The 25,638-nt window shown below is 44.5% G+C and overlaps 2 protein-coding genes across 3 annotated transcripts in view; both read left to right on the top strand.

Annotated features, from left to right (window-relative positions):
• Positions 1-25,638, top strand: part of LOC309807668 (interferon regulatory factor 6-like) — a 490,462-nt gene that overhangs the window by 77,617 nt on the left and 387,207 nt on the right. The window lies entirely within an intron of this gene.
• LOC309808038 (forkhead-associated domain-containing protein 1-like) overlaps positions 1-25,638 on the top strand; it is a gene marked incomplete at its 5' end in the record, with an annotated part of 79,875 nt that overhangs the window by 2,779 nt on the left and 51,458 nt on the right. The window contains one exon of the mRNA XM_082628050.1: positions 17,293-17,499. Within this exon, the coding sequence (XP_082484176.1) occupies positions 17,293-17,499 (207 nt within the window). The remainder of the gene's footprint in view (positions 1-17,292; positions 17,500-25,638) is intronic.

Raw genomic sequence — 25,638 nt, 5'->3', positions numbered from 1 at the left:
CACATGTTCATTGACAGTATATAGAAATACAGTTGATTTTTGTATGCTTCTTGGTATCTTGCAACCTTAACTGCACTTTCTTATATAAGGGCTTTTGTAGATTTCTTGGGATTTTATACATAAACAATCATGTCATCTGCAAATAAGAACAATTTTATTTCTCCTTTCAGAAAAGGAGATGTGAATGCCTTGAATCTTCTTTTCCTTCCTTTATTTCCCTGGTTAAGACTTCCAGGACTCTGCTGAACAAAAGCAGTTTATAAATCCTTATATTCGCTTGTTCCTGACCTTAGGGGAAAGCAGTTACTCTTTCACCGTTAAGTAGGAGGTTAGCTGTAGGGTTTTATACATGTTCTTACCAAGTGAGAAATTTCCCCCTTTATTCCTAGTTTTCTGAGAATGTTTATTGTAAACGCAACAGATTTAAAGATAACTCCATGAACCTCCCCGTGAGATTCTCCTCCATGATATGGTCTCCCTTCAAGGACACAGAACATCTGTGCAGTGTGCAAAGTGGGAGGAAAAAGAAGAAGAAGAAGAACTGTAGTTTCTTCTTTATCCTAACAAGGCATAGATTTGGGGTACTTTATTTCCTGTCTGGCTAAAGTAGAGACAGAGATCTCTGTTTTGAACCGGCCTATGATATTAGAAAACTGTAGTAATTTTTAAAAGCACAGGCTTTGGAGATAGACAGAGCTGGGTTTGAATCTCATTAGGCTACTTTGTGGCTGAGTGACTTCAACCAAATTACTTAATCACTCTGAGCTCCTTTTCCCTGTCTGTAAACCTCTTACCTCACAGGGTTATTCTGAGGATTAAGTGAGAAATGCATATAAAGAGCCTGGCATGTGGTGGTCAGTGAATGTCACAATGATCATTATTATGGTCTCCTAAAACAGAGACTGAGAAGAATCCTCAGAGGTGCACAGGGTTGAGATGAGGATCCACTGACATTAATAAGCCATTTGGAAAAGGGAACTAATGAGGACAGTTATTAACTAGACAGAAATTGAGTTGCGTTCATTGTATATAAATAATTCACTGCTTACTGCTCCTCGGACTTAGCTTAAGAAATACGTCACTAGGCTTCCCTGGTGGCGAAGTGGTTGAGATTCCGCCTGCCGATGCAAGGGACACGGGTTCGTACCCGTTCCGGGAATATCCCACATGCCGCGGAGCGGCTGGGCCCGTGAGCCATGGCCGCTGAGCCAGCGTGTCCGGAGCCTGAGCTCTGCAACGGGAGAGGCCACAACAGTGAGAGGCCCGCGTACCGAAAAAAAAAAAAAAAAAAAAAAAAAAATTCAGGGATTTATATTACTAAAAAGTCATCATTGCATTTACCCAGAGGTTACATCTAGCAAATAAAAAAGATTGTTTTATTTGCTTGGATCAATCCTAAAGAATAGGCAGTCATGCTTCTAAAGATTTCTACTCATCAGCAAGGCTGACATGTTGTTTTGACTATTGGTATCGTAGTATTTCGACATCATTTACTCTTTCCGATAATGGAAGGTAGTTACATGCTTCTTGTTTTTAAAAATTGGGAGAAAGGAAAATATAAGGAAGAAAATAAAAGTCACTTGTAATCATTTGGCTCAGGGAAATATCAATATTGATATTTGCAGGGTTTTACCTTCCAGACTTTTTTCTATATCCTGTAAGGAGTTTGGTTCCCTAAGGCAATAGGAAGCCTGTTTATAGCCAGGCTAGTGAGAACTGTTTATAGTCAACAGTGATAACTGTTGCTATCACTCATTCATTGCCCAGTATTTACCCAGAGCCTCAGCACCGAGCCAAGTCTAGGGGTACAGTGATGGCAGAACTGGACATGGTCCCTGACATCAGGAAGCTGCCAGGAGAGAGAGAAATAAGTCAAATGATCCCACAAAGGTGTGACTAATTCCATTCCAACATTGGGGCTGTAAAGGAAAGGAATATGGAAGACAAGGAGGACTTAACTAGACAATAGGAGAAGGGAATGGCATGTGCAAGGGCCCTGAGGTGGAAGAGCATATTGTGAACCCAAGGGACTGAGAGAAAACCAGGGCGTCCAGAAGTCAGAGTGGGAAGGAGGAGGGCTAAGGGACAAGTCGGCCTCCTTCATGTCACCATAAGGGTTTGGATCTTTATCTGAAAAGCAGTGGGAAGAAGGCTTGAAGGATTGTAAACAAGGGGGAGACCTGCCAGTGAACATCCCAGCTGCTGTGTGCAGGCGAGCCATCAGGAGCTCTATTCACAATCTCCCCTCTCCCATTTTACATGGCTCAAAAGCCTCAGCCTTGCTCATTTCACAGTTAAACCTTGCAAGTTATAATTTATATGATTTGTTGTGCCTTGTAAACTGTAATCTTTAGAGTTGGATGTGGCTGTTATTTAAACTCTGCTGAGAAAGGGACTCAGTTCTTCCAGAATGAAGAAACACCAAAGCCAGTGGTTGTTGGATTTTCCACATGTTTAAGAGTGGTTGTTCAACATGAACTCCTAGGCATTCTGACCCCGTGGGTTTGGGGTAAGGCCCAGGAATCTTCACATTTATATGCTCCCCAGGTTCAGGTGGGGGGAATGGAGTCCCCTGGAGTTGGCTCCAGGACCACACTTTGAGAACCCCACCATCAGTGCTCCCTCCCTCTCCGTTCTTGATCAGCAGAGCTCCTGCTTTTGTGTGTGTGTGTGTGTGTGTGTGTGTGTGTGTATTCTTTCAATAAACTTTGTTTTGAGGAAAAGAGAAGCGAAGGGTAAACAATGAAGGGCTGACTGACCCTACCCCTCCCCAGGGACTCCCTCAGTCCCACCCTGGGGAAGTCCCAGGATCCCTAGAAGACTGAGCTCTAGGACAGCCCAAGTCAGCGCAGGGCTGCAGCTACGAGGGTGGAGATGGAAGAGAAAAAGAAAGAACAGACATGACAGGGGGATGAAATGCTGGTGTCCACCCCTCACCCTCGGTGATCAGTGTCCTGCCAGCCATCTCCTTTCTCATGGGTGGAGCCATCTCTCCAGCCTGTGTCAGCCCTTCTAGCGTGGGATCTGAGGGTCGTGAAGCCAGACTGATCTCATACACACACCCCAGATCCCATCCAGCCGGATGACTCTCGTCCCTTTTCCTGGCCCCTGCCAGTTCTGGGCTCCCTCTCAGAAAAGAACCAGAGCCTACACCATAATCTTGTTTATTATTATTAAACAAGGCTGCTGGGATTCTCCTATTATTTGCATCATTTCACGGACGTGCAGGTATGTCTGCTCTGTCAAAGGACACATACAGCTGTAACTCTGATGGGCATGGCCAAATTGCCCACCAGAGGTTTCCGGATGTGGTGTCCTGCCAGCAGTGGACGCCCGTCTCCCACTCCCTCCCCAGCCTAGGGTGCTGACCCCCCATTGGATCTTCACTGATCTACGGGGTGAAGTATGGTACCTGTGTCATTTTAATTCACATTTCTGTTATTCTAAGCGAACACCTGCATTTTGAGACAGAAGGTGACAGGTGGACTCTCTGTGGGGAAATCCACGGAATGAAACAGGCCTGGGAGGGTGCACTTGCTGGCTCCCCATCTGCATCGCGCTTGTCCTCCTGCCTGGGTCGTGCTCCCATCCTCCCCCCTCACCCCCACCTCACCCTTGGCTTCTCCCCAAGTGCTCCTTGCTCTGGGGGTTCACCTGTTTGGTCTCACCAGTCCTCAGGGAATGTTTTGTCCCCTGTTTGGGAACTGGCGGCTGGTTTCATTGGTCAGTACCCACCACAGCAACTGATGGGACTAGTTTCTCACCAGCAGATGGAGGGCTTCCAAGAGGAAAAAGTTCAGAGGAAAGGGCTAGATCGTGATCTCATTTTTCTCATTTTTTTTTATTGTGGTAAGATATGCATAACATAAAATTTACCATCTTAACCACTTTTATTAAGTGTGCAGTGCAGTGGCATTAAATATATTCACACTGTTGTGCAGCCATCACCCCCATCCATCTCCAGAACTCTTTGAATCTTGCAGAACTGAAACTGCACCCATGAAACAACAACTCCCCTTGTCCCCCCATCCCAGCCCCCAGCAACCACCGTTCTGCTTTCTGTCTCTATGACCTTGGCTACTCTGGGTATCTCATATAAGTAGAATCATAACAGTATTTGTCTTTTCATGACTGGCTTCTTTCACTGAGTATAATATGCTTTCACTGAGTATAATGTCCATGTTCATCCATGCTGCAGCATGTGTCCGAATTTCCTTCCTTTTTTAAGGCTGAATAATATTCCATTGTGTGGATTCACCACATTTTGTTTATTCATTCATCTACTGATGGACACTTGGGTTGTTTCCACCTTTTGGCTGTTGCAAACAATGCTATGAACATGGGTGTATAAATATCTCTTCAAGGCCCTGCTTTCAGTTCTTTGGGATATATACCCAAAAGTAGACTTGCTGGATCATATGATAATTTTATTTTTAATTGTTTGAGGAACTGCCATGCTGTTTTCCATAGTGGCTGCACCAAGTTACATTCTCACAACAGGGCACAAGGGTTCCACTTTCCCTGCGTCCTCACCAACACTTGTTATTTCCCTTTTTTTTTTTATAGTAGCCATTCTGATGGATGTGAGATGAAAGAAATTTTCGATCATAATCTTTTGAATAGCATACATAATGCAAAGAGCTACAGCATACATTTCTGGACTACTTACTGTATCTCACATGGCTTTATACATCATCTATGTATGTTCTGTATATATATTTATAGAATTATATCCACAAAACAAATCCTGTGCAGGTGAGAACTACTATTATCATTATTATCCTCATTTGATGACATGGACATGGGACTCAGAAAGGTTAAGGAACTGGCCCAAATCACACAGCTAGACGGGGGAGGTGGGGCTGAGTTTCAGACTGAGCTGACTCAAGCTTCTAAAAACAGAAGCTTCACTTTTTGAGTGTAAATTTAGCTTTGGGAACATCTAATATCTAAATGGGAAATTCTCAGTTAACTGAGATAACAAGAGAATTGAGTAAGCTAGGGAAATTCCACCCTGTGGAATGGAGAATGGGGGTTGTCAGTGAAATGTGAGATCAATGTTCTAGTGATCCTCATTCATGCAACAGACTGAGGTGTTGCCATCTAGGGGGGGATTTGGGTAAAGAGGAAACGTTGACCTGGTGCTTTCCCAGGAAGAGGAGCATTGGGGCTGTTAAGTGGGGGCCCAGCAAGAAACACCACTTATCTCTCCAATCCAGCCAGAGTAAGTTCTCTGCTTATAAGGACTGGTGGAGTTCAATTAGTCCCACCTGGATAACCCAGGATAGGCTCCCACTTTTAAAAAATTTTTTAAAAAGTTTTTGGCTGGGTTTGGTCTTCGTTGCTGAGCACAGGCTTTCTCTAGTTGCAGCGAGTGAGGGTTACTCTTTGTTGCGGTGCACGGGCTTCTCATTGCAGTGGCTTTTCTTGTTGTAGAGCACGGGCTCTAGGCACGCAGATTCAGTAGTTGTGGCACGTGGGCTCAGTAGTTGTGGCTCGTGGGCTCTGGAGCGCAGGCTCAGTAGTTGTGGCACACGGGCTTCGTTGCTCCATGGCATGTGGGATCTTCCCGGACCAGGGCTCGAACCCGTGTCTCTTGCATTGGCAGGCGGATTCTTAACCACTGCAACACCAGGGAAGTCCTTAGTCTCCCTCTTTTAAGAGCACTGATTAGTAACCTTGACATCGGCACAGTCCCTTTGGCCACGTCATGGAGCATATTCCCAGGTTCTGGGGATCAGGGCATGGGCATCTTTGGGAGACCATTCTGCCCACCACATTAATACTACCACCTGACTGGACCGTTGCTTTGGGACTGGTCTGAGAGCTTTCTGGAAGAATCAGTAGGATCAATGCCACAGGCCACGGAGAAAGATGGCTGGATGAGCTGGCAGGTGATAATACCGTTACCAAGAGGGCAGGAAGCAGGACTGGTTGAGTGAGCACCTCAACATCCCGGAAGCAGCCAGGCAGTTTGGGGCCTGGAGATGAGCCAGGGGTTGGAAATACACACCTGCGAATCGACGGGGTGGCACAGTGGCCCCAGCCCATGGACAGAGTGCGGAGGAAACGGACATTTGAGGGGAGAGGAGCCCGGCGTGGAGACCTGGAAGCAGTCAGAGAGGTGAGGGAGCCAGAGAGCTGCTTCCAGGCTGAGGGTATTCATCACAGAGACAGCTTGCTTTGTGCCAGGTACTGTTCTGGGCACTTTCGAGTGTATTAACTCATTTCATCCTTAGGAGGTTAGTGTTGTTTGCCCCACTTTACAGATGAGGGCGTTGAGGCACAGATAGGCTGAGTATCCTGCCTGAGGTCACAGAGGGAGGCTGGGGCACTGGGCACCACGCTCGGGCAGTCTGATTTCAGGACCAGCCTCTCCTGAGGCCTTGCCGGTCCACAGGGCTCTCCCGGGGAGACCGGGGAGGAAGGATCCAGCTGACGGGGAAGCAGAGAAGCTTCTTCTTTCCGTCCAATCCCAGACTCGTCGTCTCACCAGCGCCTGGCCGTTTCCTCATATCCTTATTCTTTTGAAAACCCCATTTTTTTTTTTTTTACTATTTCTGCACTACATCCCTTTCTGGAGGCAGTGGGGGGATGGGGCTGGGGGATGGGATAGCCTAGAACCAAAAGGTTAAAAGAAATAGATAAAACACACACACACACACACACACAAACACACACACACAAGTTAATTTCAAAAATGTTATCCCACTCCTTTGAACATGTCACCAAGCAGTACCTTTTGTCAATCCTACGAAGCCCAGCTTATCAAACTCATTTTTGCTGCTCAGGGAGCAACCAAAGAGAAGCAAAGAACCGTGCCCCAGGCTGCACAGCTGGAAGGTAGCAGAGGTGGGACTTGAACTCAAGGCTTTCTAACTCCAGAGCCCATCCTCTTGCTCATAATAGAGAACATTTCCCATTTGCCCTATGTTCTCTTCTAAGTGCTTTTGTATGTATTATATCATTTATACATCACCAGTAGCTTATAAGACTGTCCTTTTGTTACCTTACAGATGAGGAAGCTGAGGTATCACTTGCCCAAGGTCACCCTGCTAGGAAGTAGGAGAGCTGGACTCGAGCCCAGTCTAATAACCACCACGTTGCCCTGCTCCCCCAACCCCTGAACCACCAGGCCATGTGCCTCTCTCTGACAACTGTGTCACATGTCACAGGGAGGCCGAGAGCCCGAGGAGGCCCCCGAGGGCAATGGCAGTGGGTTGAGGACCCAGCGGGAGAGGAACCTCTTGAAGCCATTTGACAATAAAGGAAAGGAAGGGGGAAGAGGCGGTGTTTCCAGGCCGAGGGGGTGGTGAGCATGTTCACAGGTTAGACGGAAGTTACACTGTCAAGGTGAGGATGCAGAAGAGGAGATGGTTGAGGAGAGGGACCAGACCAGGGTGGGATGAAGGCAGGACCACCCAGAGGCCCTTGGCAGCTAGGAGAAGCCTTGAAGGTCCCATCTAGGAGCTTCTCCATGCCTGGGAAGTCCAGGTCCTGGCAGGGAGCTGAAGGCACATTCAAAGGGGTGTGGAGTGATGGAGGGGAGTTTCCTGAAGGGACTCCATAGGGAGTGGGCAGGGCTCAGAGAAACCTCAAAGGATAGTGCAGGGCCCAGAGCTAGTATGAGTGAGGACTGTTCCCACACCCAGAGCTGAGGGGTGAGGGGCAGGGGCATTTCCTGGGACCCGGAGACCCCGAGGGCTGGGTAGAGTCCTCTGAGGGAAGCTGTGTGGCCCCAGAGAATGGAAGCCAGGGGAGTAAGTACCCCAACCTCTCTCCTCCCTGCTCTGATCTCTAACCCCCCCATTGGCCAAACCCAACAAGAAACCAGACACAAGGAGCCCATCAGCCCATGGATGTAGCCGCACAGGTGGGCCTGCTGGGCAGAAGGCGCCGTGTAAAGGGATGGAGGAGGGTCGGGAGAAGCAGACAGAGGATGCAGGCAGGTGCAGGAGGTGAAGACCTAGGAGGCTGTTGTCAAAGTAGAATGAAAAGCCTGAGAGCAGGGACCTGCTGGCTGGGGGGCCCAAAGGGCACTAGGCCAGCCTCAGGACAGAAGTGTGAGGGTGGCAGGAGGGTTTAGGGGCCGGGATGGACTTGAAGGAGCTGGTGAGCTTGAGCAGGGCCCAGGCTGGGTGAGTATAGGGCATTACCCATAGGGAGCAAACAGGGAGCAAAGGCTACGTGACTCAAGGAGAGGACGAGACAGAGGATAAGGAAGGCCGGGAGTGGGAGGTTATGGTCTGAGATGGGGCTTCCCAGTGCCAGGTGATGCAAGGTTGAAACCTAGCTCCAAAGGACGGTTCCAGGTACACGTCGAACCTCAGCGACAATGTCAGTGAACCTCAGGGCAATGTCATAACTAAGTCAGCTTCCTGAGGAGGCTTCCTTAAAGCACAGGGGTCATCAGAGCAGATGGTCATTGTTAATAGAAGTTTAAACGTCTCAATATTTTATGGACTCACTATATACTTTTTAAAGACATTTTCAATGCAGGAGCCTTAAAAAATGCACTTGTTTTGTATATTAGGTCCTGCCTGTCTCCTCTCTCATTATTAAATCACTCTCTACTCTGAAAATCACAGGGTACAAATCAAAGGTACAAGTTTTGGAATTAGCCTTGGGTTCAAACCCTGACATTGCCCTGGGCCAGCATCCTGATGTTGAGTGAGTCCCTTCATTTTAGCCATTTTTTAAATCATGGTAAAATACCTATAAAGTTTACCATCTTAACCACTTTTAAGTGTACAGATCAGTAGTTGTAAGTTATTCACATTGTTGTGCAACCAGCCTCAGAATTTTTCATCTTGCAAAACTGAAACTGTACCCATTAAAGAACAATTCCCCGTTTCCCCTTCCCCAGCTCCTGGCAACCCCCGTTCTATTTTGTTTCTATGAGCTTGACTACTTTATGTACCTCACACAGTGGAATCATACAAAATTTGCTTTTTTGTGACACTTACTTCACATAATGTCCTCACGGTTCATCCATGTTGTAGCATGTGTCAGAATTTCCTTCCTCCTACACTGAATAATATTCCACTGTATGGATGGACCACATTTTGCTTATCCAATCATCAGTCAGTGGGCACTTGGGTGGCTTCCACCTTTTGGCAATTGTGAATAATGCTACTATAAACATGAGTGTACACATAACTCTTTAAGTTCCTGCTTTCAATTCTTTGGGGTATATACCCAGAAGTGGACTTGCTGGATCATATGATAATTTTATTCTAAATTGTTTGAGAAGCCGCTCTACTGTTTTCCATATCAGCTGCACCATTTTACATTCTCAGCGGTGCATAAGTGTTCCCCTACTCTACATCCTTGCCAACACTTGTTATTTTCTGTTGCTGTTTGTTTGGTTTTGATAGTAGCCATCCTAATGGGTATGAGGTGGTATCTCACTGTGGTTTTGATTTGAATTTCCCTAATGACTAGTAATGTTGAGCATCTTTTTATATGCTTGTTGGACATTTATATATCTTCTTTGGAGAAATGTCTATTCCAGTTCTATGCCCATATTTGACCAAGTTATTTGGGGGTTCTTTTTTGTTGTTGTTGTTGAGTTATAGTTCTCTATATATTCTTCATATTAACCCTTTTTCAGATTTGTGTTTTGCAACTATTTTCTCCCATTCTCTAGATGGCCTTTCACCCTGTTTATTGTGTCCTTTGATTCACTGAAGTTTTAATTTTTGATATAGTTGAATTTATCTATTTTTACTTTTGCTGCCTATGCTTTTGGTATCATATCCAATAATGCATTGCCAAATCCAATGTCATAAAGCTTTCCTCCTGTGCTTTCCTCTAAAAGTTTTATAGTTTTAGACTCTGTTTAAGCCTTTGATCCACTTTGAGTTAATTTTTATACATGGTGTAAGGTAAGAGTTCAACTTAATTCTTTTGCAGTCTTTCCCAGCATCATTTGTTGAAAATACTGCTCTTTCCCCATTGAATAATCTTGGCACCCTTGTCAAAAATCATTGGACCATACATGCAAAGTTTTATTTCTGTGCTCTCTATTCTATTCTATTGGCCTATGTGCCTGACCTTATGTCAGTATCACACTGTTTTGATTACTGTACCTTTGTATGCAGTAAGTTTTGAAATCAGGAAGTGTGAGACCTCCAGCTTTGCTTTTCTTTCTCAAGATTATTTTGGCTATTTGGGGCCCACTGAGATTCCATATGAGTTTTAGGATGGATTTTTCTATTTCTGCAAAAACTGCTGTTGGGATTTTGAATCTGTAGATCCTGCTGTGTAGTAATGACATCTTAACAATATTAAGTCTTCCAACCCACGAATACAGGGTGTCTTTCCATTTATTTGTGTCTTTAATTTCTTTCAGCAGCACTTTGTAGTTTTCAGTGTACACATCTTTTACCACCTTGGTTAAATTTATCCCAAAATATGTTATTCATTTTGATGCTATTGTAAATGAAATTATTTTCTTAACTTCCTTTTCAGATTGTTCATTGTGAGCATATAGAAACACAACTGATGTTTGTGTGTTGATTTTGTGTCCTACGATTTTGCTAGTGAATGTTATTTATTAGTTCTAGGAGGGTTGTGGTTTTTCATGGACTCTTTAGGATTTTGTACATGTAAGATCATGTTGCCTGTGAACAGAGATAATTTTACTTCTTCCTTTCGAATTTGGATGCCTTTATTTCTTTGTCTTGCCTAATTGCTCTGGCTAGGACTTCCAGTACTTTGTTGAATAGAAGTGGCAAAAGCAGGTATCCTTATCTTATTCTTGAAATTAGAGGAAAAGCTTTCAGTCTTTCACCTTTGAGTATGATGCTACCTGTGGGCCTTTCATATTTGACCTTTATTATGTTGAGGTAATTTCCCTCTATTCCCTGTTTGTTGAGTGCTTTTATCATGAAAGAGTGTTGCATTTTGTCAAATGCTTTTTGTACATCAATCGAGATGATCATTTTTTTCCTTCTTTCTGTTAATGTGATGTATTACATGGATTAATTTTCATATGTTGAACCATCAAGTCTGCATTCCAAGAATAAATCCCACTTGGTCATAGTGTATGATCCTTTTAATGTACTGTTGAATTCGGTTTCCTCCTATTTTGTTGAGGATTGTGGTATCAGTGTTCATAAGAGATATTGGTCTGTAGTTTTCTTGTAGTGTCTTTGTCTGGGTTTGGTATCAAGGTAATGCTATCCTCTCACTTCACCTTTTGAGTCTCAGCTTCTTCATCTCTAAGATGGAGATAATAATAGAGACCCTGTTTAGGGCTGTCATGCAGATTAAATGATAAAAATGCACACAAAATGCTTCAGCAGGGCCCAGTTCACAGGAAGCCCTCAAAATATGTTAGAGGATGATAAGGATAATAATAAAAATAATAATAAATAAATAACAGTTCATTTCATAGTTGGACAGCTCAGTAGGCTGGGGCTTATAGAGTCAGTCTGTATTAGCAGCAGGGCGTCTGTCCAGTAGCAGCATTTAGCAATTTTCCAAGTAAAGGGAGCGAGTAATATTATAGGGCCAAACTAGGAAGCTGTCTCCTGGCCTAACATGTGGTAGAGGCTCACCCAAATTTGTGGAGTCATTTAAAACTTCCTGCTTGCTTTGATTTCTCAATAATGGCTTGACAGTTTTTGAGGAACTGAAAGCAGTGAAGCCTGGCAAGAGACAAACAAAATGTAACACACAGAATTTCTCTCATTCATGGGTTATCAAAGGTTCAAAGGACACAAAGATCAATGGCAACGGTGATGAAGATGATGTGGGTGACATTTTCCAAAGAACTAATGTGTTTTCATTTTTTTAAATACTTTATTTTTTGAACAGTTTTAGGTTTACAGGAAATTGAGCAGAGAATACAGAGAGTTCCCATATATCCACCCCTCCAATACACACAGTTTCCCCTATTATTAACATCATGCATTAGTGCGGTACATTTGTTACAACTGATGAACCAATATTGATATGCTATTATTAACTAAGTCCATAGTTTACATTAGGGTTCACTCTTTGCGTTGTACGTTCTTTCCTTTTGACAAATGTATAGTGACAAGTATCCACCATTACAGTATCATAAAAAATATTTTCACTGCCCTGAAATCCTCTGTGCCCCTCCTCTTCATTCTGAGCCCCAGAGCCCCTGTGCCCCTGGCAAGCACTGATCTTTTACTCTCCTTATAGTTTTACTTTTTCCAGAATTTAATACAGTTGGAATCATACGGTATGTAACCTTTTCAGACTAGGTTCTTTCACTAAGCAATATGCATTTAAGATTCCTCCATGTCTTTTTTGTTATTTGATAACTCATTTATTTTTATCACTAGTATTTCATTGTATGGATGTACCACAATTTGTCTATCCATTTACCTTTTAAAGGACATCTTGGTTGCTTCCAGTTTTTGGCAGTTATGAAGAAAGATGCTGTAAGCATGTATCCAAAATCAATGAGTCTTCATGGATATAGAGAACAGACTGTGGTTGCCAAGGGGGAGGGGGTTGAGGGAGAGATGGAGTCAGGGGTTGAGGTTAGCAGATGTGAGCTGTTACATCCAGGATGGAGAAGCAACAAGGTCCTACTGTAGAGCACAGGGAACTATATTCAATATCCTGTGATAAACCATAATGGAAAAGAATATTTTAAAAAGAATGTATATATATGTATAACTGAATCACTTTGCTGTACAGCAGAAATTAATACAACATTGTAAATCGACTACATTTCAATAAAATAAATAAATAAACAATATAAATGAGTCTTAAAAATCAACAATAAGAAACCAAACAACCCAACTTAAAAATGGGCAAAAGAGCTCAACAGACACCTCACCAAAGAAAATCTACAGATGTCAAATAAGCATATGAAAAGATGTTAAACATCATATATCATTAAGGAATTTCAAATAAACATGAAATATCTCTTCATTTATTTAGACTACTTTGATTTCTTTCATCAACATTTTGTAGTTTTCTTCATATACCTCTTCATATAGCTAAGTATTTTGTTAGATTTATTCCTAAGTACTTCATTTTTTTTTTGGTGCTAATGTAAATGGTGTTGTGTTTTTAATTTCATATTCCACTTGTTCATTGTTGGTATATAGGAAAGCAATTGACTTTTGTATATTAATCATGTATTCTGCAACCTGGGTACAATTGCTCATTAGTTCCAGGAGGGCTTTCTGTCGGTTCTTTGGGATTTTCTGCATAGACAATCATGCCATCTGCAAAATGGGCAAAAGATCTGAACAAACACCTCACCAAAGAAGATTTCTTTTTCCTTCCCAATCTAGCTTTTATTCTCTTTTCTTGCCTTGTTGCATTAGCTAGGAGATACAGTACAATGTTGAAAATGCGTGGTGAAAGGGGACATCTTCACCTTATTCCTGATCTTAATTGGAAAGTTTCTAGTTTCTCACCATTAAATATGACGTTAGCTTTAGGGTTTTTATAGATGTACTTTATCAGGTTGAGGAAGTTCCCCTCCATCCCTAATTTGCCAAGAGTTGTTGTGGTGGTTTGGTGGTTTGTTAGTTTATCATGGATGGTGTTTAATTTTGTCAAATGCTCTTTTTGCATCTACTGTTATGATAATGCGATTTCTCTTTTCTACGCTGTTGATGTGATGGATTACATTAATTGATTTCCAAATGTTGAACCAGCCTTGCATACCTGGAATAAATCCCACTTGACTGTGGTGTAGAAGTCTTTTTATACATCACTGGATTCAATTTGCTAATATTTTGTTGAGGATTTTGCATCTATGTTCATGGGAGGTATTGGTCTGCAATTTTCCTGTTTTGCAATATCTTTATCTGGTTTTGCTATTAGAATAAGCTTGGCCTCACAGAATGAGCTGGGAAGTGTTCTCTCTTCTTCTATTTTCTGGAAGAGATTATTGAGAACTGGGATCATTCTTTCCTTAATGTTTGATAGAGTTGACCAGTGAACCCATCCAGGCCTGGTGCTTTCCATTTTGGAAGGTTATTCATTATTGATTCAAATTCTTTACTAGATATGAGTCTATTCAGAGTATTTATTTCTCCTTGTGTGAGTTTCGGTAGATTGTGTCTTTCAAGGAAATGGTCCACTTCATTAACTTATAAAATCTGTGGGAATAGAATTATTCATAATATTCCTTTAGTATCCCTTCAGTGTCCATGAGATCAGTAGTGATGCCATCGCTTTCATTTCTTTTTTTTTTTTTTTTTTTTTTTTTTTTTGCGGTACGCGGGCCTCTCACTGTTGTGGCCTCTCCTGTTGTGGAGCGCAGGCTCCAGACGCGCAGGCTCAGCGGCCATGGCTCATGGGCCTAGCTGCTCTGCGGCATGTGGGATTTTCCCAGACCGGGGCACGAACCCGTGTCCCCTGCATCGGCAGGCGGATTCTCAACAACTGCGCCACCAGGGAAGCCCTCATTTCTGATTTGAGTAATTTGTATCTTCTCTCTTTTTTTCTTGGTTATCCTGCTAGAGGTTTGTCAATTTTATTGATCTTTACAAAAAAAAAAAAAAAAAAGACCAAACAGCTCTTTATTTTGCTGACTTTTCTCTCTTGTTTTCCTGCTTTTTATTTCATGTATTGCTTCTTTTCTTCTGCTTGTGGTAGGCTTATATTGCTCTTCTTTCTCTAGTTTCATAAGGTGGAAGCTTAGATCTTTTCAAATGTATGCCTTCAATGCCATAAACTTCCCTCCAAGCACTGCTTTCACTGCATCTTGCAAATTTTCATAGGTTGTATTTTCATTTTCATTTAGCTCAAGATAAATTTTTATTTCCCATGAGACTCCCTCCTTGACCCATCTGTTATTTAGAGGTATGTTGTTTAATCTCCAAATATTTGGGGATTTTCCAGCTGTCTTTCTGGTATTGGTTTCTAGCCTAATTCCATTGTGTTCTGAAAACGTACTTTGCATAATTTCTATTCTTTTACATTTGTTGAGGTATATTTCGTGGCCTGGAATGTGGTCTGCTTGGTGAATGTTCCATGGGAGCTTGAGAAGGATGTGTGTTTTGTTGCTGTGGGATGAAGCTGTGTGGTTGCCAGTTAGATCCAGATGATGGTAGTGCTGTTCAGTTCAACTTCATTCTTCCTAATTTTCTGCCTGGTGGGTCTGCCCGTCACTGACAGAGGGCTGTTGAGGTCTCCAGCTACCATGATGGATTCATCTGCTTCTCCTTGCAGTCCTATCAGTTTTTGCCTTCCATACTTTGATGCTCTATTGTTGGGTACATACAATGAAGGACTGTTATGTCTGCTTGGAGAATCGACCCCTTTATCACTATGTATCGCCTCTCTTTATCCCTGATAACTTTCCTTCCTCTGAAGTTGGCTCTGCCTGAAATTAATAGAGCTACTCCTGCTTTCTTCTTGTGTTTCAGTATTTTAAGTGCCAAAGTGTTTGGTAGGAATTTGAAAAGTGGGTAAAGGCACAGTCATTTGAATCAGGCAAACCTGGGAACAAGCCAAGCGAGTCAAAGTGGCTGACTGTGGGCACACTTAATCGTTCTATGCCTCAGTTTCCTCATCTAAGAAATGAGTAACTATCGGATCTACTGTACAGCACAGGGAACTATATTCAATATCTTGCAGTAACCTGTGATAGAAAAGAATCTGAAAAAGAATAGATATCATATATATGTATAACTGAATCACTTTGCTGTACACCTGAAACTAACACAACATTGTAAATCAACTAGACTTCAATAAAAAATTAAATTTTTTTTGAAATGAGGAACTATCCATTTGAATTATTGTGAAGATGAAACGGGATAATGCAGTAAAGCACTTAGCAAATTTCCTGGCATTTGTGTAATTACACATAATGTGTCATTAATATATTCTACTAATATATGCAGTTATATTATTATCTATTCATATACTATAAGCTATTATTAATAAAAGCTATTGGTTATAATTATATGGTGGGACATTAGTATAGATTTCTAAGTCCAAGTACTCTCTATGAAAGTTGGATGAGGCACTCTGAGAAGACTGACTTAGAAAATATTTGCAAAGTCTCAGGCTGGAGTGGATGGCTCATAGGCAGCGTCCTGAGAAGACAGAGGACTTCGCACGTGCCCTGCAGCCCATAGTCCAGGGCGCCGGGGCCAGGGGGGGATGTGATATTTCCTCCTTGGTGCCGAGTTTTGCTCATTCTTCTTATTAAAGTGGTTACACAGGAGGTTTCTGACGCCACTGACAAATCACTGTCTGGGGTCTCTCTCTTTTGAGGGAAATGTGGTCACACCAGGGCCCCTATTGAAAAATAGATCATCTTTGGTAATTCTGAGTAGCTTTTAAGAAGCAACAGTAATAATTAATCACATGGGATAAACCTTCATTATACACCAAGGCTTTTAAAAGGTAGTTATAAAACTATGTTTTGTGGTGTGAGCTCAATTGTGTTTAAACTTTTTTTTTTTTTTTCTTTTTGCGTATGCGGGCCTCTCACTGCTGTGGCTTCTCCCGTTGCGGAGCACAGGCTCCGGACGCGCAGGCTCAGCGGCCATGGCTCACGGGCCCAGCCGCTCCGCGGCATATGGGATCCTCCCAGACCGGGGCACGAACCCGTATCCCCTGCATCGGCAGGTGGACTCTCAACCACTGCGCCACCAGGGAGGCCCGTGTTTAAACTTTTTAAAAAGATTGTAAGCATAGAGAAAAGACTGGAATGATGTGAACCACCGTGTTCTCAGTGCCTGCCTCTGGGGGACGGGAGTCTAAGTGATTTTAATGTCTTCCTTGTGTTTTTCTCTAGTTCTCATTTTCTGCATTATTAGAAAAAACATGTTATTTTAAAAATGAATAGAACAAACAAATGAAAACAACAATTATTACAAAACCTCCCCTGAACTTTAACACTTGCAGTAAATGGACAGTTGTCACTTGCCAACTGACCTTTCTGGTTTGTGTTGGACCATTTCTGCTGTCTTGCCACTCGGGACAACCAAAAGGATACTTGCATGGGATCAGAGAACTATCACGTGGCCAATTCCTGGCCAATTCCCCCCGAGTTCCCTCTTGCCTCTGTGTTGCCTGACGCCCTACCCCAAAACTGGGCATCTATTCTGGGTCTGCTGTCAGGCTCTGGTGACCCTCCACTCACTAGCTGTGTGGCCTTAGGCAAGTCACTTAACCTCTCTGACCCTCAGCATCCTCCTCTTAAAATGAGGATTGCAGTGACCGTCCAGCCAGATGAAGTGGTTAGCACATTGGGGCCCCCAGTGTCAGTGGCACTAGTTATTCCTTGTTATTCCTGATATTCCTGGCTCTGATTGTCCCCCTTCTGCATTTCAGTCTGCAGACGTCGACAACCATCACGCACTCATTGAATATAATGAGGCCGAAAGCAGCTTTGTTCTCCACGACTTCAATTCCTGCAACGGCACGTTCGTCAATGAGTGCCACATTCAGAACGTGGCTGTGAAGCTCCTACCCGGAGACATCCTGAGGTTTGGGTCCAGAGGGCTGACCTACGAACTGGTCATCGAAAACCCAGCCTCGGTGAGTCCAGGCCCCTGCGGGGGTGGGGTGGGGTGGGGTGCAGAGGTGCCGTGTTGTGTCACCTTCCGTGCAGCCTAGGGCTCGGGTACGGCCACAGGTGGAGTTCGTCTGGAGCGCGTCACTCTTCCTTTCGCGATTCTGCGAAGTTCAGCCCCATCGCGTGGGTGCCCGGGGAGAGCGAGTCCTCGCGCCCTCTTCTGGGCATTTCATGGAATTACATGCAAGGGTTGCCTAGCGACCAGCCCGGAGCGAGAGCGTTTTCCTGAAAAGTGAAGCTTGGCGAGGGGAGGTGGAAAGCAGGTGTGTGCTTTTGAAGATGCAGAGATGGATGCTTCCTTTTTAGGCAGATCAGTGCTCTGCAACTTCCTAGCTTTGCGACCTCGGCCAGGCTTCTCTGCGTGCCTGGGTCTGGGTCTTCTCAGCGGTGCAGGGCGTTGAGAGAGTATCTATGTATAAAAAGTCAAAGTCTCTGGCCAGAGTAGACGCTCAAGGCCTGCCAGCTGTTATCACACCGGATCAGAAATGTTCCCGGGATCAGGACCTAAGGTATGGCCCCAGGTTAAGCGGAACGTAAGCCAAAATTCGCCCAGCAAAGCTCAGTCACCGGAAGTATCTGGTTCAGTAGGGAGGCAGGATGGGGGCTGGTTAGCAACACAGTCCTGGGTCAGAACCCCAGCTCTGCCACTGGCCTACTCGGTGCACTCTTGCACAAACCATTGGACCCCTCGGAACCTCGGTTTCCTCATCTACAAAATGGGGCCAACGACAGCAATGACCTTGCAGGCTTATCTCGAGGGCTAAATGAGATGGTTATCATTGTAAAACTCCCAGAATAATGCCCATTCGTGGTGAGCACACAATTAATACCTGTCGTGTGTGTCCCAGAGAGACGGCGTGTTAACCTCACTCCCCAGCACCAAGAACGCTGCATGGACTGAGACCTCCGAGGCTTAAAGTCCTTTCGGGGACGAGGCTGGGTATAAATAAATAAAGTTTAGAGAATCTAGGCAGAATCCTGGGTGTGGGTCCCCTAGGCAGCCCTAAATACCCACTCAGAGAAGATGAGCACCGTCCCTCAGGCTGCAGGGCTCGTGACACCGCATCCACCACGTTTGGCTTTGAAAACCTGGGACAGTTTTCTCCTGCTGCTTCTCAGCCCCCTTTTCCTCCTTGGGCCAACATTAAAGTGTGCTCACTTGTGGGATGCACTGGGATCCACTGGCCGCCCTGAGGAGGGGCTCCTGACCCAGAAGGTGTTGACCTGATCAGGGGTTCTCAACATGGGTTCTAAGGATCCCCCTCGTCAGAAGCACGTGGGGAGCAGACCCACAGTGCAGATCTGGGCTTCACCCCAGGCCTGAGGACTCATACTTAGGATTCCCAGATGAAATACAGGACACGCAGTTAAATCTGAATTTCAGAGAAGCAACGAATAATTGTTATGTACAGGTGTGGCCCAACTATTGCAAGGAACCCCTTATGCTAAAATAATTATTTGGTGTTTATCTGAAATTCAGATTTAACGGACACCCTATAGTTTATTATATATTGATTTATTCATTTCTTTATTTATGCGAAATCTGGCAACCATACACATCCTCCCTGGGAGTAGGGCCTGGGAATATGCATTCTCACAAGCTCCCTGATGATTCTGATGCACCGCCAATAGGAGGGAAACCGAAATTTAGAATCATTTGTATGGAACACTTACAGAATTTTTTAGGGATCAAAGAAAAGGGGATTTCACACTCCCAAGCCTGAAAATCCAAGTTCATGAAGTTTGATTCAATGTGCCCCAACATGTCTGATTCCAAGAAATTTTCAGGAATGTTCAGTAAAATTACAGGTTCCCAGGCCCCCTCCCTGGGAAATTCTGACTCTGTGGCTTGCCTGTGGGGAGAAGAATAGGGGAGCAGCAAATAATATCTGCATTTTTTCCTTTTTTTTCCTACAAAGATATTTATTGAAATATTATTGATAGGGGCATAAAATTTGAAACCTAAATTTCCATCCAAAGGAGGCATTGTTTAACTAATTATATTGTTTAATATATTATAAGGAGTTTAATATATTATAAGGAGTTTGTTTATATATGGAATACTGTTCTGCCTTTTTAAAACACAGCTTTCTTGAGATATAATTGACATGCCATAAACGTCACATGTTTAAAGTCTGTAAGTGGATGGGCTTTGACATATGTGTACACCTGTGAAACCATAGCCACAATCAAGACAGTGAACAGCTCCTTCATCCTCCAAAGTTTCCTCCGGATCACAGCATGTGTTTGTTTGCTTGCTTGCTCTTAACAGCTTCACTGAAGTACAATTTACATAACAGAAACTTCACCCATTTGAAGTGTCCAATTCAATCAATTTGAATATATTGATGGAGTTGTGCAGCCATCACCACAACCTGCTTTCAGAACACTTTCATCCATTTCTATCACCCCAAACCTCGGAGAAACCTTGGAGGTATTTCATTTTGGGGTTTGTTTTTAACTTTTAATTTTCAAAATTATGGTAAAATACACATAAAATTTACCATCTTAACCATGTTTCAGTGCACAGTTCACAGTGGCATTAAATCTATTCACACTGTTGTGCAGCCATCACCCCCATCCATCTTCAGAACTTTGTTCATCTTCCCAAACTGAAACTCTATGCCCATCACATCAAACCCCCTGCTTCCTTCCTCCCCTCCCACCATGCTTTCTGTGTCTGTGAATTGGACTATTCTAGGTTCCTCATATAAATGGTATCTTACATTGTTTGTCCTTTTGTGACCATCTTATTTCACTTAGTATGATATCCTCATGGTTCATTCCAGTTGAATATTTCATTGTATGGATTCACCACATTTTGTTTACCTGTTCATCCATCCATGGCCACTTGGGTTGCTTCCACCTTTTGGCCATTTTGAGTAAGTTTGTTATGAACACGGGTGTACAACTATGGAATGGGGACTTTATTTTACAAGGTGCTTCTTATATAATTGTGGGGAAAAGTGATGACGACCTCTAACCTTGAGTAGATAAGACGGAAGAAGATGCTTTGTAAGAAGAGAAACGAGGAGAGCAGCAGGAGGAATCACTGACGTGAACAGCACTGTGCTAAGCAACGCACCTGCTCTCCCTTATTTCACGCTCACAGCAACCTATGAGATGGGTTCTCCCATGATCCCCATTTTACAGACAAGGAATCCGAAACTCAGAGAGGTTAAGTAATTTCCCCAGGGCCACACGGCTAGTCAGTGCAAATTAAACACTATCCCCACTTGTGGAAAAAGGAGGGGAGAAAACCATTTAGTCTGATGCTAGCTGGAGCAGTAGCCTTGACTGGTTTTCACACCGAGGAAAGCATACTCTCACGGTCACTCGAATATACACGGATTTTTTCAATTCTTATTCCTACACGCACTTGCACCTTGCTTCATTCCTCGGTTGACTGCAGGCAGCTGCACAAGTGTTCCCCTGGCCTGTGCCCAGGGCACTTTGCAGGACTCTCCACAGCCCCATCTTCTCAAAAGTGCTCTCTGCCGGGGCGTCCCCAGCTTGAGAAGCTTCCATCCATGATGCTCATATTCATGGAGGGGTTCTTTGCAGCGTCCGTGTGAGGGCAGCCTGTGGACTGACTGACACCTTCCTACAAATTCCACTTCCTGATGACCCCAACCTGCTGGCTATTTAAAAGAAGAGAAAGGAAGAGGGGAAAAGGGAGAGGTATTGAAGAGCATCTCTCATCAAATATTTTGAAGCCCAGTTTTTCTAAAAAATTCGTGGCCGTCTTGCTTCCGGCATATTCTTGTTTCCAATTGATTTTGGGGTCCCTGGTGAGGGCGCTGTGTTTCCTCCTTGGATGGAGTTTCCACGGAGGACTGCCCTGATATCATACAGATTAAGTATGATGAGAACTGTTCTTCTCCCGACAAAGAGTTCCCAAATGAAAGCATTTAGTTCAGGTTTTGTGGTGACCCTAACCAATAGAGGAGGGTGTGACAGCATTTTACTGGGGGAGGGGGGTGAGGTGCGGGGCGCTTAGGAATCCAGATGTGTGTGCAGATGTCACAGTGGTTAGAGCACGTGCCCTGAGGTCAGGCTGACTCCAGCGCCGTCCCAGCCCTGCTCTTGACCGGCTTTTATACTGGACGTGCACAAATCATCCACCTCTCAGGGCCTCGGTCCCCACTCCTGTAACAATAGTTCCTACCACCTTGAGTGACTGTGGTATTAAGTGGGCAAAGTGCGTAAATTGCTTAGTCCAGCGTCTGGCACCTAATAAGCATGTGATAACCCTCAGCTTTAGAGTCAAGCAAACCAGCATGGAGCAGCCAAGATGCCTCCTTTGTAAGTGTCCTTTTGGACAGGGAAACCTCCCAAGACCTGCCCACGCTAGCAGATAAATATATTTGCAAATAAATTACCCATAGAATAACATACAAGATGGAAAAATATAAAGAAAAACTCTTGTTTGACAAAGTGCATTGGCAGGCAGGTTGTGCCCAGGACCATCCTTTTTTTTTTTTTTTTGTGGTCGCGGGCGTCTCACTGTTGTGGCCTCTCCCGTTGCAGAGCACAGGCTCCGGACGTGCAGGCTCATCGGCCATGGCTCACACGCCCAGCCGCTCCGCGGCATGTGGGATCTTCCCGGACCGGGGCCCAAACCCGTGTCCCCTGCATCGGCAGGTGGACTCTCAACCACTGCGCCACCAGGGAAGCCCCCAGGACCATACTTTGTAAATTATACCTCTCTCATCAAAGTATAACCTAGGGCTGCCATATTGCACAACTCCAGGGTCACCATTCACAACGTAGTCCATGTGGATGGCGCCCACTGAAACTGTGCAGGACATAACCCGCAGGGCCACCTGCAATGCCCTGAAGCAACCGTTAATTAATCCCATAGAGTCTTGGCACCAGGCGTGGGAAATTGAAGTCCCAGAGTCAGGTGTGCTGCCGTGTTGTGGGTTTTGTTGGTTGTTGCCTTTACTCGTGCTTTCTGAGCTCTGGGAAAGGAGGTGTGGAAACAAGCTGTGCTAGTCACAGTGGCGCCGTTCTTACAAGGCAGCTGAGTAAGGAAACCCACGTCACCCGTATGTATCCATCATGTCTTTCTCTGTTCTGAAATACGGCAAAACGGATGGAAATGGCCAGAATGAAAAAGGAAGCCAGGCGCCACAAATGACGTGCCGAGTTGTTCCATGAGGGGGTTGACAGCTCCTTGTCGGCAGCCCCCATCCCCATGACTGCCTGTGTCTGGCCTTCCCTGTAGCCTGCTCTGCCCTGTTCCCAGTCCAGCCAGACTCTCCCACGTGGCTCCTGGATACTGTCATCTGTCCCTGCTATGTCATGACGTCCTGTCTTGCGAGAAGAGCGCCCTCTGTCGGCCAATATTCCTTGCTGCTTTAATGGGGAAGCTCTGCAGAACACAATCGAGAAAGCAAGGGCTTTGGAGTTGGATGGACGCAAGTTGAAATGCCAGCTGCAACTGGCTTTACCTTTCTGAGCTTCAATTTCCAATTTCTGCCAAGGAGCTACTCATTAATCCCAGGTCCCCTTTCCCCCTTCAGTTGTTTTTATAGAGGTCCCTGGGACCACCCCTATCATGGCCTAAACTGAGGCTCAGAGAGTTTCAGTGACTTCCCCAAGGTTAGGCATCAATCATATAGATCCAGAGGCAGGATTAAAAGCCGGCTCTCCTGAGTCCCTTGGAGCCTTTTCCTAATAGCACGAAGCATCGTGGGGCCGTGAGAGCCCAGGCAGGTCCTTCACTGCCCAGCGGTTAATGAAGGTCTTGCAATTCCCAGTCCAACCTGCAATTTCACACGCTGACAGGGGATGATTCATTATGTGGGTAAAAACGAAAGCCACTGATAATAGGAGAAACTGCATTTTCAGTTATCTGGCTTCCTTGCTTGTTTGGCTCCACTAACTTTTTTTTTGACTACACCAATGCAGGATCTTAGTTCCTCAACCGGGAGTCAAACCTGCACCCCCTGCATTGGAAGCGTGGAGTCTTAACCACTGGACGGCCAGGGAAGTCCCTGGCTCCACTAACTTTTTTCTTTAATTATTTTATTTATTTTATTTATTTATTTTTGGCTGCGTTGGGTCTTCGTTGATGCGCGCGGGCTTTCTCTAGTTGCGGCAAGCGGGGGCTACCCTTCTTTGCAGTGCGCGAGTTTCTCTTTGCAGTGGCTTCTCTTGTTGCGGAGTATGGGCTCTAGGTGCGTGGGCTTCAGTAGTTGTGTCACGCGGGCTCAGTAGTTGTGGCTCGCGGGCTCTAGAGCACAGGCTCAGTAGTTGTGGCCCATGGGCTTAGTTGCTCCGCGGCATGTGGGATCTTCCTGGACCAGGGCTCGAATCCCTGTCCCCTGCATTGGCAGGTGGATTCTTAACCACTGCGCCCCCAGGGAAGTCCACCCACTAACTCTTTACCAGGGATATTGCTGCCGTTCCTGGACAAATTCAGTTGCGCCCTTTCTTCTCCTTTTTTGACGATGGTGATCACACCTGGTGGCTAATGTTTTATACTCATTTATTATGGACCAGGAAGTGTTCCCAGCATTTCACGTGCACTATCTCACCCACTTCTCACAGACTAAGAAATGGCTGTTGGTATCCCTGTGTCTTACAGACAAGGCACAGAAATGACACACTCGTCAGGGTCCCAGAGACGGAGCAGAGCCGGGAGCCGGACCAGAGTCTGTGTGACGCCGGATCCCAAGGTCTTAACCCGAGGTCGGCACGTTATGGCCCAGGGCCAAGTGCGGGCCATCGCCTGTTTCTGTAAAGTTTCCTGGGAACACAGCCATCCCATTCATTTCAGTATTGCCTGTGTTGTCGGCTACAAGGGCAGAGTAAGCTGGGCAGATCCTATGGCCCACAGGGCTGAAAATGCTTACTGTCTGGCTCTACAGAAAACGTTGACCAGCCTCTGCCTGTAACACTATGCAGTCCTGCCTCTTTCATTTGACTTGGTTTCTAAAAGAAGAACTTAAAATAGAGGGGGGAGCTGGGGAGAAAGAACTCACTCAGATTGAGCCTTACTGTGTGCCAGGAAATGTGCTGGTTAATTGCTTAAGTTTACTGAGGAATAAGAAAAAACAGACAAGCTGGAAAACTAAATTTTGAACAGTCTTTTCAATACCTCTTTAAAAAAGAGCTGGAAATATGTGGTTCTAAATATACATACACATATATATGCATTTGCAAATATAGTAATAATATAATTACATTGACATGGATCTGATAAATGTACTAGACATTAACATATTATATATACAACAGATGCATATTATAAAGTTTACCTGTTTCTTCAACTGGAAAGTTTTCTTTTAAAACTGTGGACTGTTGGGAATTCCCTGGTGGTCCAGTGGTTAGGACTCAGTGCTCTCACTGCTCTCACTGCTGAGGGCCTGGGTTCAATTCCCGGTCAGGTAACTAAGATCCCACAAGTGCACTGCGAGGCCAAAAAACGAAATAAATGAAACTATGGAATGTCTTCCCTGAGTCACTTTTGAAGCAGAAATTTGGGGTTTGTAGTCTGAAGCCTGCTGTAGCTAGAGAACTATTTATCTATCAAAGTTTCTCTAAGCAGCGTTTTACTACTTGTCTTATGATTGGTTCCTTGGTCTTAAATCATTCTTCTCTGGAGATGCTGCTTTACTTTTATAAGTTGAAAGGTAAATTTGGTGCATGATGACAGTCTGGTGGGTTTTATTTGAGCATGTCATAACCTTTAAAACAACTTTCACTCTGAGTACATAGTGATGCTTATGCTAAAGTCTCAATAAGCATACTGTCCAGGAAATTTGATTGTTTGCAGGTATCAGAAAACCAACTAAAACTAGCCTAGGCAAAAAAAAAAAAAAAAAAAAAAAAAAGCTCATGGAACTGAAAAGGCCAAAAGCTGCAGCTTAGGCCCAGCTGGATCCAGGTGCCCAAATCATGGTCAGGAATCTGACTCTTTCTTCCCTGTTAGCTTCCCAATCTCAGACAGACTCTTGCCTCACCTGTAGGAAAGTGGCCACCAGCAGCCCCAGCACCCTACGAAGTAGCAGTTCCAGGGATAGAGCCAGCATCTTCATTGACAGTGGCTTGGATCACGTGGCTTCCCCTGAACCAATCACTGAGGCCAGGGG

Source organism: Mesoplodon mirus (genome assembly GCF_964341445.2).
Source record: "Mesoplodon mirus genome assembly, chromosome: 7".
Classification (NCBI taxonomy): Eukaryota; Metazoa; Chordata; class Mammalia; order Artiodactyla; family Ziphiidae; genus Mesoplodon; species Mesoplodon mirus.
This window is presented reverse-complemented; position numbering and strand designations above follow the sequence as displayed.